At 41.0% G+C, this 17,200-nt stretch overlaps 1 protein-coding gene across 6 annotated transcripts in view; it reads left to right on the top strand.

The window, feature by feature from the left end:
- Positions 1-17,200, top strand: part of pde8a (phosphodiesterase 8A) — a 74,084-nt gene that overhangs the window by 7,180 nt on the left and 49,704 nt on the right. For all 6 annotated transcript variants that reach the window (XR_008726108.1, XR_008726107.1, XM_055661293.1 and 3 more), the window contains exon 2: positions 15,157-15,213. Coding sequence is in view for 4 of the 6 variants with exons in the window: in XM_055661293.1 (XP_055517268.1) it covers positions 15,157-15,213 (57 nt within the window). In the remaining 2 variants the exon portion in view is untranslated. The remainder of the gene's footprint in view (positions 1-15,156; positions 15,214-17,200) is intronic.

Below are 17,200 nucleotides of genomic sequence, written 5' to 3'. Positions count from 1 at the left end.
TCTCCACTTTAGAGGAGACCACATAGAGGAGACCACATTGTAAACATAATGTACCACAATAGATTGAATAATTACTGCTTCACCTGGATCTGTTCATGTTAGGAAGGAAAGAGGTAGACGAACAGGTTAGTGCACCTCCTGCAGTGACATGAAGATGTCACAGGATAGAGTCATGGATGGGGATGGAAGAGTATACCAGCGAATCACGAGTTCAAAATAAGGGAAGGGAGGGGAATACATATCTGATAGTCATCTTTTGATGAAATTTGTGTCATATGATTCATTGATTGCAGATGTTTATGGGGTAGAAGGTAAAGATCAGAGGTCCCTTCATGCTCTATCCAGGATGAGAGCAGAGCTGTGATCGATAGATGAGTTGTGGTCATGTATCTGTTTCCTGGTTCAGAAAGAAGCTAGACATTTCAAATGTACTTGTGCTAAAGGTCTGGAGCAATTATTGGAGCAAATCGAATGAGACAAAGTAACCGGCAAAATGGAATAGAGTTCTTCAGGAGATAAGGTGGGAGGAAATATAGTGAAGGCATTCATTGAAGTCTATATCCCAGATCATCACGCAAAAACCCTCTTTCCCTCCCACCCCTCCATCGACTCTGTCTATACTTTGCACCCCAGATGCACTTCCCCCTGCAAGTTCCCCTCCGCGTTGCGCCTCCCTGACCTGGAAATGCTTTGCCCTTTCTTCCTGGAACACAATTCCCAACAGTATTTCACAGACAGGTTGAAGACAGTTGGTAATTATTTTGGTTTTAGTCTTATTACCATACCAAACATTAGGTAGTTCATATGAGAGAGTATACAAAGTGCAGAATATGGTGACATAGCTAGAAAAATAACATTGTTGGTAATTCTGATGGTCTTAGAATTGAAATATAAGAGGAGAATGATTGTAATACATGTAAATAGATCCGCTTGGGCTACCACGCAAAGAATCGCATCCATCTTGGATGCTGGGCAATAAATACTGAACGTGCCAGTGAGGCTTAGATCCAGGAAAAAAAAAAGAATAAACATCTCTTCCAAATAAATGCAAAAAGACTAAATTTATTATGTTTGTTCAGAATTACAAGCTTTGTTCCTTTGCCAATCGCATTGTATTTGGCTGGCAAGAACCAGAATCTGAACCAGATTGTTTGCAGTTTTGTGTTGCGTTTAATCCCAAATTGAATAGTGGACCTCGACACCATGCTCTATAACCTGCTTTGCTTGTGTTTTGTGTTTTATGAACCCCTTTCATAACTTTGTTACCTTTTTAAAACCGATGATACCAGTACACTTAGCTATTCTCCCTCATGATACCTCTGTAAACCCAAGATCATCCCAAAATCTTGTGCAATATTCAAATTGTTGCAAGACTTGTTTGTGTAGTCTTTTTAACAATTCTTAATTTTTTAGTACAGTTTTCAAATTAAAAATTATCATTTGGTGCCAGATTGCATGTTGAATCACGGGATGTGCTGTAGTCCCAGCTGAAGCCTAAGTGAACAGCATGCAACTGATTCAAGGTTAAGGACATAATCTTGTTAAACATGGGATTGTCTATTAATCTGATTAAGAAGGGAGAAATTCAGAAGGTGAACTCGTGAAGCGTAAATGGTAGGTTAGATTTCTGTTTTTGCAATGTTATTTACTTTAGCTACAAGAATATTCTGTGTACATTATGTGGAAAAAGTTTTTTAAACTGTTTTGCTCCATTGCAGTTTATCAGGTGCAGATTACAAATAGTGTTCATCTTTTTAAATTTGCAGGAGACTGTATAATGTTCTTGGGCATCTCTTACGGTTGAGTATTTCTTGTTGCCAGTCCTGTGGGCTCTGAGATGGCTGCAGAAGCCTTTTGTGGGAGCCACAGAAAATGCCACAGGTGGATCAGGACTTACACGACTGGTGTGGGTAGTTTGGGTATTGTTTCACTCCTCCACTTCTGTGTTCTTCTAAGCTCAAGATTGTCAATGCTATCGTAAATGCTCCTTGTGGTTTATAGATTCTTAGAAGTTGGAAGGACTGTTGTGCTTTTGACACTTGTGCTTCCTTGAGCCTTTACCGTTGCCCACATGGTAATTTCTTGTTATGATGAAAGTTGGAGTAGGGTGTATTCTTTTGGGTGTCACATACACAAATGACGTTGTCTGCCATCTGAGACAACAGTCATTTAGAGTCTCGACATTGGAGAATGTTATCTTGGGGGAAGCTGGCTTGCTTATCCTTCCAGTTGACCTGGAGGAATCTGTGGTCATTTTAAAATTTCTGTTTGAAATATTTGTTCATGTGTATTTGTTGTCTGTGAAACAACAATTCCTATAGCCACTAATATCCCCACTATCTGCTATTAAGCAGCACATCCTCCTGACTGTGTGAAAGCTACTATATTACGCATATTCTTTCCTCCCATCCCTGTTCCTGCTTTTACACTGGAAACTACCTGTGTAACTTTGTGCCTGGAATTCTGTAAACTACAAATCAAGTTTCCACAAGCTACTTAAAATGCTGCTGTAATATATGCTGTTTGTAGTTTATGTTCAAAATGATGACATAGACAAAATTAATTGGAACAAAATAAAATGCAGATGCCGTTTGGCCCATTGCGTTCATCTTGGTTTCAAAAGCTGCTCGGTCTAATCCTACCTTCCAGCACCTGGTCAGTCACTCTGCAGGCCGAGACGTTCCCACGCACATCAAATACTTCTGAGAAGTGAAGAACGTGTTTTTCATCTCCACTTTTTCAGGCAGAGAATTTGGGACCGTCTCAGTGGTGGAAATCATTGTCCCTGTATTTTTTTGTATATTTTAAGAGAACAGTCTTTATTTACTGTAACAAAAACAAACTGCTGGAGGATTTGTCAATTCAAAGATATGGTCAACGACGCAGCTCAAACCCAGCATCAGGACTGAGAGTAAAGAGGGGGAAATAGCCTGTAAAAAGAGGTGAGAGGAAGTGGTGAAACAGGGGGCCAGTGGGTGATAGGTGGAAGGAGAAATATGATGAGCAGATGGTTCCAAATGGTGGAGGGATAGTAGGTAATATAGAGATCGAGGCTGGTGGGTAACGGGTTGAGTGGATAAGGAAAAAAAACAAGCATATTGGAGGGGGTAAGGGAAGGCCAAGTGAGGAGAAGCCCAGGTGGATTGGTGTGTGTGAAGGGCAGACAGATAGTTCAGGGGAGTAAAAATGTTGGAAATAGGCCACATGGTCAATTTATGTACTGTAAAAAACTATTACACACTGTACACTCAAGTGTTAATTAATAATAGAGAATCATAAAAATCAAAGGCCTGGCTACTAGGCTCTGAAATCTTATTTGTAGCAAACATCCTGTCAAAAAAAAAATTGGTTGAGGTGGATTTGTTAACCAATTCTACATTGTTTTTTACAACCCCTTTTGACTTGCTGTGCTTTGTGGTACAGAGCCAATTTTGGATCCAATTTGCAGTGCTTCCTTGGATCCCAAGGTTGGTACTTTACCTTCCTATCATGCGGGGTTTTGCCAAAAAAGGTTGATAAAATCCACATTGAATACATCTGACACATCGCCCTCAATGATGACGCAAATACAGTGTCTGTCAATAGTCACCCTAATTCAAGACAAATTGAATCAACACAGCTTAATACACCTCATTGCTTCCTCCATAAAAATGCAATTGTCAGCCAAAGGAATTCACGCTGATTTTTCCTCATTTGTTCCTTTTATAAGCGATGGCTTATGCTGTTTCTCATGAGAGTCCAATAATTTGCCCACTACTTACCAGGGTTAAACAAACTGGTCAACAGTTGAAGAAGCATCCTAACTGGAAACTTCACCTATTCCTGTTCTCCAGGGATGCTGCCTAAACTGCTGAGTTACTCCTGCACTTTGTGTCGTTTTTTGGTATTCAGTTACTTGCTTTGTCTCGTTTCTAAAATATGGTGTAAATGTTGTTCCAGTCATCTGGCATCATTCCTGCATTCAGGTAGGATTGAAAAATAATGAAAATAAGTAGAAACTGTCAGATATCGAAGCCTCTAGGTGAGGTTGCATAGAACGAATTGATGATTTAAAAATGAGAGACTGAGATGAGGCATGGACAGCTTAATACACCTAAAACCATTGGAATGAAATGATAGAGAAAGAGGCAAAATATATAGGGAAAATCTTGGGATTGCGTTATATCTTAATTTAAATAATTACCATGATAATGGGAATGTATGGTTTAACATTGGGAATATAATGGAAATGTATGTTTAGATCATGGGAATTGATTAGTTGTAAATGCTACTCTACCTGCATATGTCTATATCTCACTACCTTTTAACCTCTGAAGTCTGTATTGGATCTCACTTTTGTAGGTGAACTAGTGAAAATTACATTTATTTATTGAGAGGTGTCTGTGTTCAGAGCGACCTGGGTGTCCTTGTGCATAAACCACTGAAAAGTAGAGCAAATTTAGCAAAAAATTCTATTTCTAGCATTCATGCCTAATTATTTATCTAATTGCCCTCTGATGAGCTGCAGGTTGCAACTGTTGCAGTCCCTATTGTGAAGGCGGTCCCACAGCAGTGCATATAGATTCTTAAGTTTGGGAGGCACATCAAAGCCTCAGAGTTGATGCTGTGTATTTTACAGGATATTTAGGTGGATAATGTACCATCACCATCAGTCTGGCTGTTAAATAACAAGAACAACAAAAATCCCACTGAAGAAAAAAATAATTTCAAATATCTTGAGGACCCTGCAAAAAAATTTCTCCATCAGCTCTCCACCGACAATCTGATGTATCCTAATCAATACGAAAAACAATGTCCATTGTTAATAGCCCCTATGATATGATTCACGGCTTCCGCGCAGGATACCCAGGAACTAATTGTAAATGTAAACTAGATTAAGTGGGACCTGTTGGGTCCCTGTCACATGGGAGGCCTGGCCCCCAATGCAATCCGGTCCCCAACGCAATACCCACCACTCACTCGGAGACCCCAACTGCGCAGGCGCGGCTCATTTCCCCTCATTCCCCCAGCACTCCATCCCCCCCCCTCCTCTTCACCCTCCCTCTTCTTTCTCCTCTCCTCCACCCCTCCACCCCTCCCCAATCTCTCCCGCCATCCATCTCCTTTCCCCTCCCTACCCCCTCCTTTCGCTCTATCCCCTACTCCTCACCCCCCTCTTATACCCCCACCCCCCCCACTATCCCTCCTCACCTCCCTCACTACCCTCCTCTCCCTCTGTTCCCCCTCCTCACCTACTCCCTCTTCTTCTTTCTCTCTCCTCCCCTCCCCAATCCCTCCCTCCCTCACCTCTTCTTTCCCCTACCCTCAGTCCCTCCCTCCATAATTCCTCTCCCCTGTCTACCCCCCTCCTCTCCCCCTATTCCTCTCCTCCTCCTCCACATCTTCCTCTTCACCTCCCCCACTTTCCCCTCCCTCCCTCCCTCCCTTCCCCTCCCTACCCCCTCCTCTCCTTCAAACTCCCCACTCTTCCTTCTCACCTCCCCAGGATCTCGTGGTTGCCGCTCCACGCCCTTTTTGCGTGCCCCGGAGGAACATCAGCCGTCGGCGCCCTCAGAGCCAGGCTCAACGGCCAGGCCTCGGGATCCCCGGCAGGAAGGCCGCACCGGTAGATGGGCTGCGCCAGCAGGCAGGTGGGTCGCGCTGATGGGCTGCACCAGCAGGAAGGGAGCTGCGCTGACCGGCAGGAAGGTGGTCGCCGGCAGGGAGGCAGGCCGCGCCGGCAGGGAGTGGAACCCCGGTCAGTGGATGACAACGGAGACGGCCAATTAGTGCGGCAATCACCATCCCGGCCGTGACTGACAGGAGAGGAGACCAATCTGCGCATGTGTAGTTTTTAAGATTATTAAACCTTAATAACCTTTAAAATATACCACCGATCGGTACAAAACTTGGTGCATTTGCAGCACAGGACAACAGTAAGGAAGGTGGTAAAAAATCATAGCACCATCGCATACTGTTTTTGCGCAAATGTAAAATCAATGCAAACCGGAAGATAACAAGATGAGTGACAAGATTAGTTATGTATAGAATTAGATATGTATAGAAAATAGAAGGTAGATGAAAGTTTTAGTTATGTATAAATAGGTGGCTTGTTTTGGACTGGATTATTATGGCTCAAGGATGGTGGTGTGGGTAGGGGAAATCTCTATCAACTGATAGCCAATCTGTAACAATATAATGACCTAATAAAAATAATAGTGGGTGGAAAGGGCACAAGAGATCAAGTATCCAGCCAATATCATGGCATGCCTGGATGCTTCAGCACTTTTATAACCCAAACTCCCAAAGGCTTTATTTGCTGAGTGCTGACGATGGAGGAGAACTTAACACCAAAAAGGCAGTCTGCATCTTTTGAGAGAAACATTATGAAGTTCTCGTGAACCAAACTTTCCATTTTGATATATGCTGTGGGATGGATCAAGGATGTTATCTGCTGAAACCTAAGGACAGCCTTGGCTTGGTGATTCAACTGTTGTAAAATAAACCACCTGGATCTGATGAAATTGCTGCTGAACTATTAAAACTTGATCGAGAAGCATTTCTGTGAAAGATTCATGACCTCATCTGGAAAGGGGATTGCATGCCAGGAATCTAGTGACACCATAATTGTGATTTCAGGAGAATGCCAATTTAACTGTGGTAGTTATAAAGGGTTCTGCTTCTCAATTTCTGAAGTTACATTAGTGGTTATCTAGTTCCCAATTAAAATTGGGTTATAACTAATTCGGACAGCGTTCCTAAATTCATCAATTGTTTTATATCCAATTTGCGGTATAAAAGTGTACTTTATAGCAGAACTAAATGTAGTTTTACAGTTCATCTATCCAAGTTTGTTGAGTGTATTTGGTGACGTACCAAATCTCTAAATTTCTAAGTAAAGCCGCTGGTGTGCCTTTATCGTGATTATATCTACCACTCAGACCCAGGACAGGTTGTGAATTTATTAACTGCCAGGAATTTGAAGCTTCTAACTCTCTCCACCGCCTGACACACCAATGAAAACAGACCTGTTTCTGGTGAAGATTAGGGGTCAAGCTAGGCTATGTCATAGCATCAATCTTCCTATTTGTTCCTAGCTAGCTTCCTGTTGGAATGAAGTTCTTCTGCAAGATCAACAGGAAATGGATCAATATTGTTTTTAACCCAATATTGATTTACAGTATGCAGACAAATTTCCAAGTCATTGTTGATCCTTTGCTGATGTATACAAAAGTGTGCAGAGCACTAAACCAGGGCTTCTTAAACAATTTCAGTGTCATTCACCCTTGAGTCTGTATCACAAAATTTAATTCACCCTCGACTAAATTTTCTTATGTGTTTTGGTAATTTTTGCCTTATTCTTCCTTGTGTATAATTTTATAAATAATCTATTTTGTCACATGAGCAAAAAACATAAATTAACACATTTCTTAAGTTTATTTTATTCATTTTGAACATCCTAAAAATATGTAAAGAAAACTAGGAGTGAAAAAAAAAGTTTAATTACCACTGGAGTTGGAAAATCATTCTATTAGAATGATAAAAAAAAAACATTCCGACGTCTAAACACTAGGCTTTAGCCCCATCCTACCCTTTCGGGCTTTGATTATTGCAGTTTTTTTCTTGGAAAACTAGTTCAAAAAAACATTTGTATGTGATTTAATATATTAGTATCCAACTAATATAATTTTCTATAACTCCCCCGAAGAAAGCTCACAATACCACCAAATACCAACTTTGGTAGCTAAATTGCTACACACAGTAAAGTTACAGTTCAACAGTTGCCTATGGCGATCCTCCAGTGTTGCCATTTATAAATTTATGATCCCACTAGCTCATCTGGTCTTCCCTAAAAGGTTATATATTACACTAAATTTGGGAAATACCCTGCTACTTTGAAATTAGAAAACCATAGGCAGAGAGAAAAAAAAACATATCAAATTTCCAGCTCCACTGCCATTAAAACCAATAAGAGCTTACTAACCACTTTAATGGCAATGCCTTTTTTTAAGTTGTAGAAAAATATATATAAATATCTGAATAAATTAAGTAATTCAGCATTCATTCACCGCTCTAGTTTAATTCACCCCAAAATAATTTCATTCGCCCTTGGGTGAACCATTCACCAGTTTAAGAAGCACTGCACTAAACTTCCAGACAGCAAAGTATAATACAGCCGCCGACACAATTCTCCCTCCCAAGTCCTCACCCTCTGATTTTCAAGAACCCACAATAAGACGCTGGGGAAGTGTGGAACTTTTTCTGTACTGAGAAGGCAAACAAAAGCGGTGAAGCTTGCTGCTACTGAAACCTCAAACCTTGTCTTCAACGTGGTTTACATGCCAGAATCTGAAGGAAAACATGCATCAGAGCAAGATACTTTATATAGAAAATACTTTTGATTTCAAACTAATTTTTTCAAAACAGCTTTGAAACCAATCAGCAGCCCCACGGTCTATGGACATGCAAAGCATTGAAAGAGCATCTAAACAATCCCAAGTCTCCATGATGGGAGCACTGAGCTTTTAGCAAGTAGCAGAGCATACCATAACATCCACCCACCCCATCCTTTCAAACACCTACTCCTGCCCCTCTCCAACTCAGCGGCAGAATCTGCAGATACTACACAGAAAGTCTGAGTCACTTCAGAACTCACAGAAGAGGGGTGGAAGTAAGAACATTCTCAGCCCTAAGGGACTGCCTAAGAAAATGTTGCACTGATGGACTTAATATGTGATGCACATCAATCTAGTCCTGTGCTTCAAGCAACAAATGTCACAATGATCTGTTTAATGAGTATGGAAAAGATCAGAGTGCATTAACTAAAGAATCGAGCCATTCAGAATCCATTCGTTCAATAAAACCATTGTTACCACAGCCTCTGGAAGCACTTTCAAACAGAAATTTATCAAATTCATTGAGTACGCATCGACAGGGTAACAGTGATGCAGTAAAGCTCAATTTGAAGCAGGCAAATATGTTTAGAGCAATAATTTGATGAATGGTTCAGAAGAATTCAAGAATTATAGCACTGAATCGGGCCATTCAGCCAAGTAAGCTAGTTACAACTTCATCATTTGTACACCAATTCACTGCCTCAGTAACCTCTGGAGTCCTTAGAGATGCCTAAATTCTATTTCCATTTCTTGGTGAATGTCTTTTATATTCCTTCCTGTTTTGTTCATTGCCTTGAGTCAAAACATTCCCATCATTATCAAAACATTTATTTTACAGCCCTCTTGAGAGACTTCTCGTGGGAGCTGCAAAACTGTAGCAGTTGGTCATAAATGCTCTATCCAACATTCCACATGATCTATGTTCATCTGTATCCTAGGATAACCATCCTCGCTATCTAAACTCCACCAATCTTCGAAGCAGCACCAAACATAATTATCAGGCCATAGTCTTACAGCGCGGAAACAAGCCCCTTGGTTTAATTTGGCTTTCGTGTTCATCTACACTAATTCCAATTTTCTTCATTTAGTTCATATTCATTTCCAGTACTTGTACCTGTCCAAATGCTTTCTAGATATTGTGATTGTACCTGCCTCTATGACTATTACTTCCTTTGGCAGCTTCCATATACGTCTTGGAAAAAGACTGTTGACTACCTTGCCCATCTATGTCCCAAATAGTTTGAGACCTCTGAGGTTTCACCTGTGCTCCAGTGAGAACAATCCCAACCGATCAAATCTCTCCATGTAATTTAAGCTCTCCCATTCCAGGTCATAGTGTGATACCGTGTGGAAACAGGCCCTTCGGACCAACTTGCCCACACCAGCCAACAATGTCCCAGTGAAACTAGTCCCACTTGCTTCATGCATATCCCTCCAAACCTATCCTATCCAAGTACCTGTCTAACTGTCTCTTACATAATGGGATAGTCTCAGCTTCAACTACCTCTGGCAGCTTGTTCCATACACCCACCACCCTTCCATACACCCACCACCCTCGGATTCCTATAAATCTTTTCCCCTTCACCTTGAACCTATGGCCTATGGTCCTCGATTCCCCTACTCTGGACAAGAGACTCTGTACATCTACTCCTCTCATGATTTTGTACACCTCAATAAGAATCCCCCCATCATCCTCCTGTGTTCCATGGAATAGAGACCCAGCCTACTAAACCTCTCCCTAGAGCTCACACCCTCTAGTCCTGGCAACATCCCCGTAAATCTTTTCTGAACCGTTTCAAGCTTGACAATATCTTTCATATAACATGGTGCCCAGATCTGAACACAATATTCTAAATGCGGTCTCACCAATGTCTTATACAACTGCAACATGACCTCCCAACTTCTATACTCAATACTCTGACTGATGACGGCCAAAATGCCAAAAGCCTTTTTGACCACCCTACCTACCTGCTACTCGACCATCAAGGAACCATGCACCTGTACTCCTAGATCCCTCTGCTCTACAACACTACCCAGAGGCCTACCATTTACTGTGTAGGTCCTGCCCTTGTTTGACATCCCAAAATGCAACACCTCACAATTCTCTGTATTAAATTCCATCAACCATTCCTCTGCCCACCTGGCCAATCGATCCAGATCCTGCTGCAATCTTTCACAACCATCTTCACTATCTGCAAAACCATTCACTTTTGTATCATCAGCAAATTTGCTAATCTTGCCCTGTATGTTCGCATCCAAATCATATAGATGACAAACCGTAATGGGCCCTGCACTGAACCCTGAGGCACACCACTAGCCAGAGGCCTCCAGTCTGAGAAGTAACCTTCCACCATCACCTTCTGCTTCCTTCCATGGAGCCAATTTGCTATCCATTCAGCCATCTCTCCTTGGATCCCATGCGATCTAACCTTCCAGAGCAGCCTACCATGCGGAACGTTGTTGAATGCCTTACTGAAATCCATGTACACAACATCTACAGCTCTGCCCTCGTCAACCTTTTTGGTCACGTCTTCAAAAAAATCAAACAGATTTGTGAGACACGACCTCCCACATTCAAAACCATGCTAACTAACCCTAATCATCCCTTGCCCATCCAAATGCCTGTATAATTTATCTCTCAGAATACTCTCTGGTAACTTTTCAGCTACAGATGTTAAGCTCACCGGCCTATAGTACCCAGCATTTTCCCTGCATCTCTTCTTGAAAAGAGGCACAACATTTGCCACCCTCCAGTCATCTGGCACCTCTCCTGTATTTAAGGACGACTCGTAAATTTCAACAAGGGCTCCTGCAATTTCCTATTTAGTTTCCTGCAATGTCCTTGGATATATCTGATCAGGCCCTGGAGATTTGTCTTCCTTCATACATGACAGTACCTTCAGTACTTCTTCGACGGTAACAATGACTGCTCTCAAGACACTTCCATTGACTGTCCCACTGTCTTTCTCCTCGGTAAATATAGAGGAGAAGTACTCATTGTAATATGCTGGTGTATCTCTTCTGCACTCTTTCCACATGGTTTTACATTGTTTGTATAGTGTGATCATCAAACCACACAATATTTCAAGTGTGCCTCATGATGTCCCAACTCTCACACTCAATGGCCATGCCAATGAATGTAAGCAAGATAAAAGGTCCAGTTTGCTACTCTATCCATCTGTGTGGTCATTTTCAGGAGGCTGTGAATATGCACTCCAAGGTCTCTCAGTACATCAATAGTACTGAGGTCCCTACAGTTTACTATATATGGTCTATGGGAATTTTAGATATCTCTTAAAAAAAAATTATGTTATTAGTTTGTATTATCTCATACTTGTCTGGATTAAATTGCAAGTGCTACTGCTCTGTCCAACTTTCCACCTGACCTATGATCTTCTGCGCCATTAGGCAGCCATCATCATCTGAAACTGCACTTACCTGTGTGGCAACAGCAAATTTGATTAACTTGATTAAAGAACTGTACATTGTGTCTTGAGTAGGTAAACGGGAAACCAATCACCAAGGCAATCCAATGGGATTTGATGGACATGGGAGAAAGAATAGTAATGCAGCATTACAAAGAATGAGAGCTGTGGGATTGCTTTGGTTATTGGCATGGAGACTCTCGGTTGAATGGCGTGGTGTTGTGGTAGCTACATAACTCTTTGGACCTCACTTTTTGAGCAAGGCCCTTCAACCTTTGCATCCTATCCTGATAGCTTTGCAGCTGTTTTATAATCCTCATGTCCATCTTTACAACTCCATCCTGTGCCTAATGTTATCAAAAATATAGCAGACAGAACCATGCACAATATACTGTGGTCAAGGTAGGTTAGCATACTTCTTTATTTTACCAGTTTATCTCCCCAAGGAACAGCCTACTGCTCCTTTGTCCAATGGCATAATTGCTTTTGTTAATTTTCTGTACTTGGGCTCCCATTTTCACTAGATTCATATTTCTTACATAACGTTTTTTCTTAAAATATAGTACTACATGCCTGTGGGCATTGTAGTCTATTGCAAATTGCATGCTCTTTCTATATGTTTATTAATGTTATCACTAATTTTAGAAATTTGTTTTACAGAATCTACATTTTTAATAGAAATTCTGAACAGTGGCCTGGCATTGGTCCATATGAGACCCCACTTAAACATAATGACCTTTAACGCTTGGTATTATGGTCAATATCCCTGAAATGCTTTTCCACTGATACTCCCACCACTTAGAGCACTACATTCCCCAAGTCTTGCATCATGCCTTCTGTAAGATCATCTGGCACAACATTTACTGAACACCCTTTAAAAGTTCTATACTTGGGCGACCAGTTAATATCAAGAAGTTAAAGGTGTAATTGCAATGGAGCTCTACAGCAATTGCTGCATTATTTTTACACTCTGTAATTTCCTTACATATGTTCTCTATCTCCCACTGATGGCTGCATGTGGTATCTCCCTGTCAAAGTGCTCACTCCTTTTTGTTTCTAATCTCCACCCATATAGCCACATTTAAAGAACCTTCAAGGTTCTACTGCAGCAATTACCTCTTTGATTAATATTGCCATGCCATTTATTTTGTATTCCCTGCACACCCTCTTCCCACTTTCACTTTGGACAACAACATTTTGAGGAGTAGATCAATGTTTCAGATCTGAGAGAGACCCTTTGTCAGAATTGAAAAGGGAACCAAAGAAGCTTGCAGGGAGGGTAAGAGAGGGAGATGTCTCTGATGGTATGAAAGCATGGTGACCGTGGGGATAATCTGTAAACAAGGTTATCTGGCCAATGAATGAATGGGAGCTGTTAGAATGTGATGACCTAGACAAAAGAATATAGAAGTTTAAGAAATTCAGAGCATAAGCATAAGTTCAGCAGGAGAGGCAGGTCATGTCTCCATTCCCAGAGAGAGTGCGTTTGCTTTCTCACTACTTATCCGTTCTATATGTTTGCATATGGCTCAAATTCTATGTGTGTCACACTACCACCTGTTCTCATGGACACCCCATGTAATGCAAGAGTCTTTCTGGTCATCTTTGCATTGTAAATAAAATAAACCCCCACATAAAGTAATTTAAAGTTCTCTATCAGTCTGGCAAAGGTAACTAGCTGTTTTAAACGTTTGCATGTGGAATGATGGCACAGCTGGCAAACCTTGGCATAATGTCTTCCAAGTCTTCCTTACTTGCACTTGAGAAGGTGAGCTCAATGAATGGACATTTTAAACCACTGTAATCCATGTGGTGAGGCTGGGAAGTTGTGGAATAGTTTTAGGATTTAGCTTAAACAATGAGCAGACAGCAATATATTTTCAAGCCAGATGCTGTGCGATTTGCAAGCAGTGACTTTCCCCCTCTTTGCTCGTTGTGTCTAAGGGTGCCTACAGATTGGGTAAGAATGTAGATGGTTGATTTTTGTTGCGGATGTGGAATAAAATTGGTTTCAGTGGTGAATGTGAGGTAAAGAGCAGAGTAAGGCGAATCTGCAGTTAGTATAGTTGAGTAAATCATTTATCAGTCTTATTTTAGTCACTTAACTGAACTTTGTCTAGTTCTGATTTTAAAACAATCATTTACTAAAGGTAAGTTTTTTTTTCACATAATCCTTTGGATGAAGGTTAATCTTTAACTCTGGACACTGAAAGATATAAATCTGTAAATATAAATCTGTCAACAGGTTTAAAATTATTGTGAATCACAAATTATTGTGAATTTAATTTTATAAATTAAGGTTGGGAATCACTGTGCTAACCTACCTCGACCACAGTATGTTGTGCATGGTTCTGTCTGCTATATTTTTGATAACATTAGGCACAGGAGGGAAATGTAAAGTTGGACATAAGGATTATAACACAGCTGCAAAGTTATCAGGATAGGATGAAAAGGTTGAAGGTTAATTTTATAAATCGTTCCTTTCGTTTATACATTTCCGCTGTATAGATGACCCTGGTTTTCAAAAGCCCTGATTTATGAACTTTCAACTATGAAAATTTCCCAGTGAATTTTTGAACACAGTTTTGAAACGGGTTAACTTCCTTAACTTTATAGTAGTGCTTCACTGCTTCACAATGAGTCTGAGGCAGATGGATTGATTTGGAGTTGGTCAGTGTGGTCTCTGCGTGATCGTGCTGCTTAATGCTGAGGAGGTGATACATTTGGCTGGATTTAGTGGTTTGGCCACTATGCTGGTTATATGGAAGTCTGTATGGGAATTGATTTGCCTGCTCCCATGGCATTACAGCTGGTCTATTTTAGGGTTCATTTCTGACATTAAATATTCATATTGTAGAGAGTTCTCGGGAGTGGAGCTCTATTGTAAACTGGGGACTGTCTTATTGGCAGTTGAGTATATTGCAGAGCTGTGTATATTGTTACTGCACTGCTACATCCTCCAGAGTCGCGAAGAGGCTTGCTTGGGCGAAGGGCATGTCCTACTCTAATTTGTTTAAAAAAAATTGTAAACTTTGATTGCTAAGATTGGTGTACTTTATTGCCTCGTCAAGAAGGGGTGGAGGATTCTGTGCATGCATAAAAATGGATCTCGACCCGAAATGTCACCCATTCCTCTCCAGAGATGCCTGTGCCGCTGAGGTACTCCAGCATTCTGTGCCTATTTAGGATCTGGTACAAGTGTATTGATGTAAGTTAGTGGCAGAATTCTGTGCCAAAAAAGCAGCGGATTTTCTTATCGCCAGCGTTAATGAGTTTGAGCCCAATGTTGGTTTAACTTGGGAGGTTTTCATTAAAAAGTGTTTATTTTTATTTTGTGCTGTTTCTCTACTCCGCAGGGAGGAGTGACGGAGGTTCAGTTTGGACCAATGAAGATCCGACAGGAAGCCGTCCAGGTATGTACAATGCACCAAGACCAAGACAGACCTTTAGAGTTGGAGGCCTTGACATTTAATTAAATAAATTTGACCAGGAATTGTCCTGTTAGAGTTAGCTATTGAGTACACAAACAGGTATTTTGGCCTAACCTCTCCATTCTGACCAAGTTGCCTTGCTGAACTAGTCCTACTTTTTACACCTGATACATATCCCTCCAAACCTTTCCTATCTGTGTACCTGTCTAAGTGTCTTGTAAAATGTTGTAATTGTACCCGACTTTACCACTACTTCTGGCAGGTTGTTCCATGTAGATATTACACTCTGTACACAAGTTGCCCCTTCTGTCCTTCTCATATTAAACCTATGCCATCTAGTTATAGATTTGCTTACCCTGGGAAAAGTCTGCACCTGTTCATTTTACCTATGTCCCTCATGATTTTATAAACCTCTGTAACGTTATCCTTCTGCTTTGTACACTCCAATGAAAAGCCACCCAACCCATCCAACCTCCCCATACAACTCAAATTGTCCACACACGAAAACATCCTGCTAAATCTTTTTTTGCACCCTTTAAAGTTTACTGCTATCCTGACCATAGAAGGGTGACCAGAACTGTACACTGTATTCAAAATGTGTTACCAATGAGTTTTGTTTAAAGACACAGCATGGAAACGGCCCTTCGACTCACTGGGTCCACGCCGACCATCGATCACCCGTTCAAACTGATTCAATATTATTTCTGCTTTTAAACCCGACACATTAGAAGCAATATATAAAGGTTAATTAACCTACAAACCTGTGCATCTTTGGGATGTGGGAGGAAACTGGAACACTTGGAGGAAACCCACTCGGTCACTTTTCTACCTATCCTTCTTCCATCTACTCTCCTACTTTAAATTAACCTATTTTTCTTTCTTTCCCAGTTTAGACTTTAGAGATACAGCTCGGAAACAGGCCCTTCGGCCCACTGAGTATGCGCCGATCATGTTGACCCCATACGCTAACACTCTCCTACACACTTGGGACAATTTTGCAACTGGGCAAAGCCAATTACCCTACACACCTGTGCGTCTATGGAGTCTGAGAGGAAACCAGAGCACCCGGTTAAAACCCATGTAGTCAAAGTGAGAAAGTACAAACTCTATACAGGCAGCACCCGTAGCCATGATTGAACCCGGGTCTCTGGTGCTGTAAGGCAGCAACTCTACCCCCATGCTACTGTGCTACTGACTATGTGTTCTGGATCTAAATGTTAAGTTTCTCTTCCCACAGAAACTGTCTGACCGGCTGAGAGTTTCCAGTATTTTCTGTTTTAACTGATATCCCAACTCCTATACTTAAACCTAATCGATGAAGAGAAGCATTTAAAATGCTTCTCCCATCATCCTGTTTTGCCACTTTCCATAAAACAGTTGATCAAGATCCCGTTGTAATCCTAGATAATCATATGGACTGTCCACTATTTTAATGTCATGTACAAACTTAGTAACCACGCTGCAAGCATTCTCATCCAAATCGTTAATATAAATAATGAACAGTGTGAGACACAGCCCTGATCCCTGTGGCACACCACTTGTTGCATTCAGTAAGCTGTGATGTTCAGTAAGATTGGATTGTTGCCTTCAACTCCATTTTCCTTTTTACTTTGGCTTTTCTCTTTCCACCCCCAACCGTTGAACCTCAGCACCCCCATGGTGTAACAATCTATCAGTCACAATTTATATACTTAATTATGTGGTCTACACATGTGTCTGGTTAAATAATTAGAGGTAGTTCTGCTATGATGCTTATTTCCACACCAAGAATTAGATATATTACGACTGATGAATTAGGGAACATTATTTGTATTACAAAGGCTGAATTGGTTATAATGTGACTTCCATCAAGAAGTAGAGCACCGTTTAAGTTTCTTTGGAGATTGATAAGCAGAATAAAAGCTGTATTGGGAGGAAAAACATTCTAATGTAAAAAACATTTCATATAATTTCCCTGAAGTAATCAGAC

The sequence above is a fragment of the Leucoraja erinacea genome, chromosome 33, assembly GCF_028641065.1.
Source record: "Leucoraja erinacea ecotype New England chromosome 33, Leri_hhj_1, whole genome shotgun sequence".
Lineage (NCBI taxonomy): Eukaryota > Metazoa > Chordata > Chondrichthyes > Rajiformes > Rajidae > Leucoraja > Leucoraja erinaceus.
The sequence above is the reverse complement of the archived record's forward strand: the minus strand, read 5'-3'. Positions and strand labels throughout refer to the sequence as shown.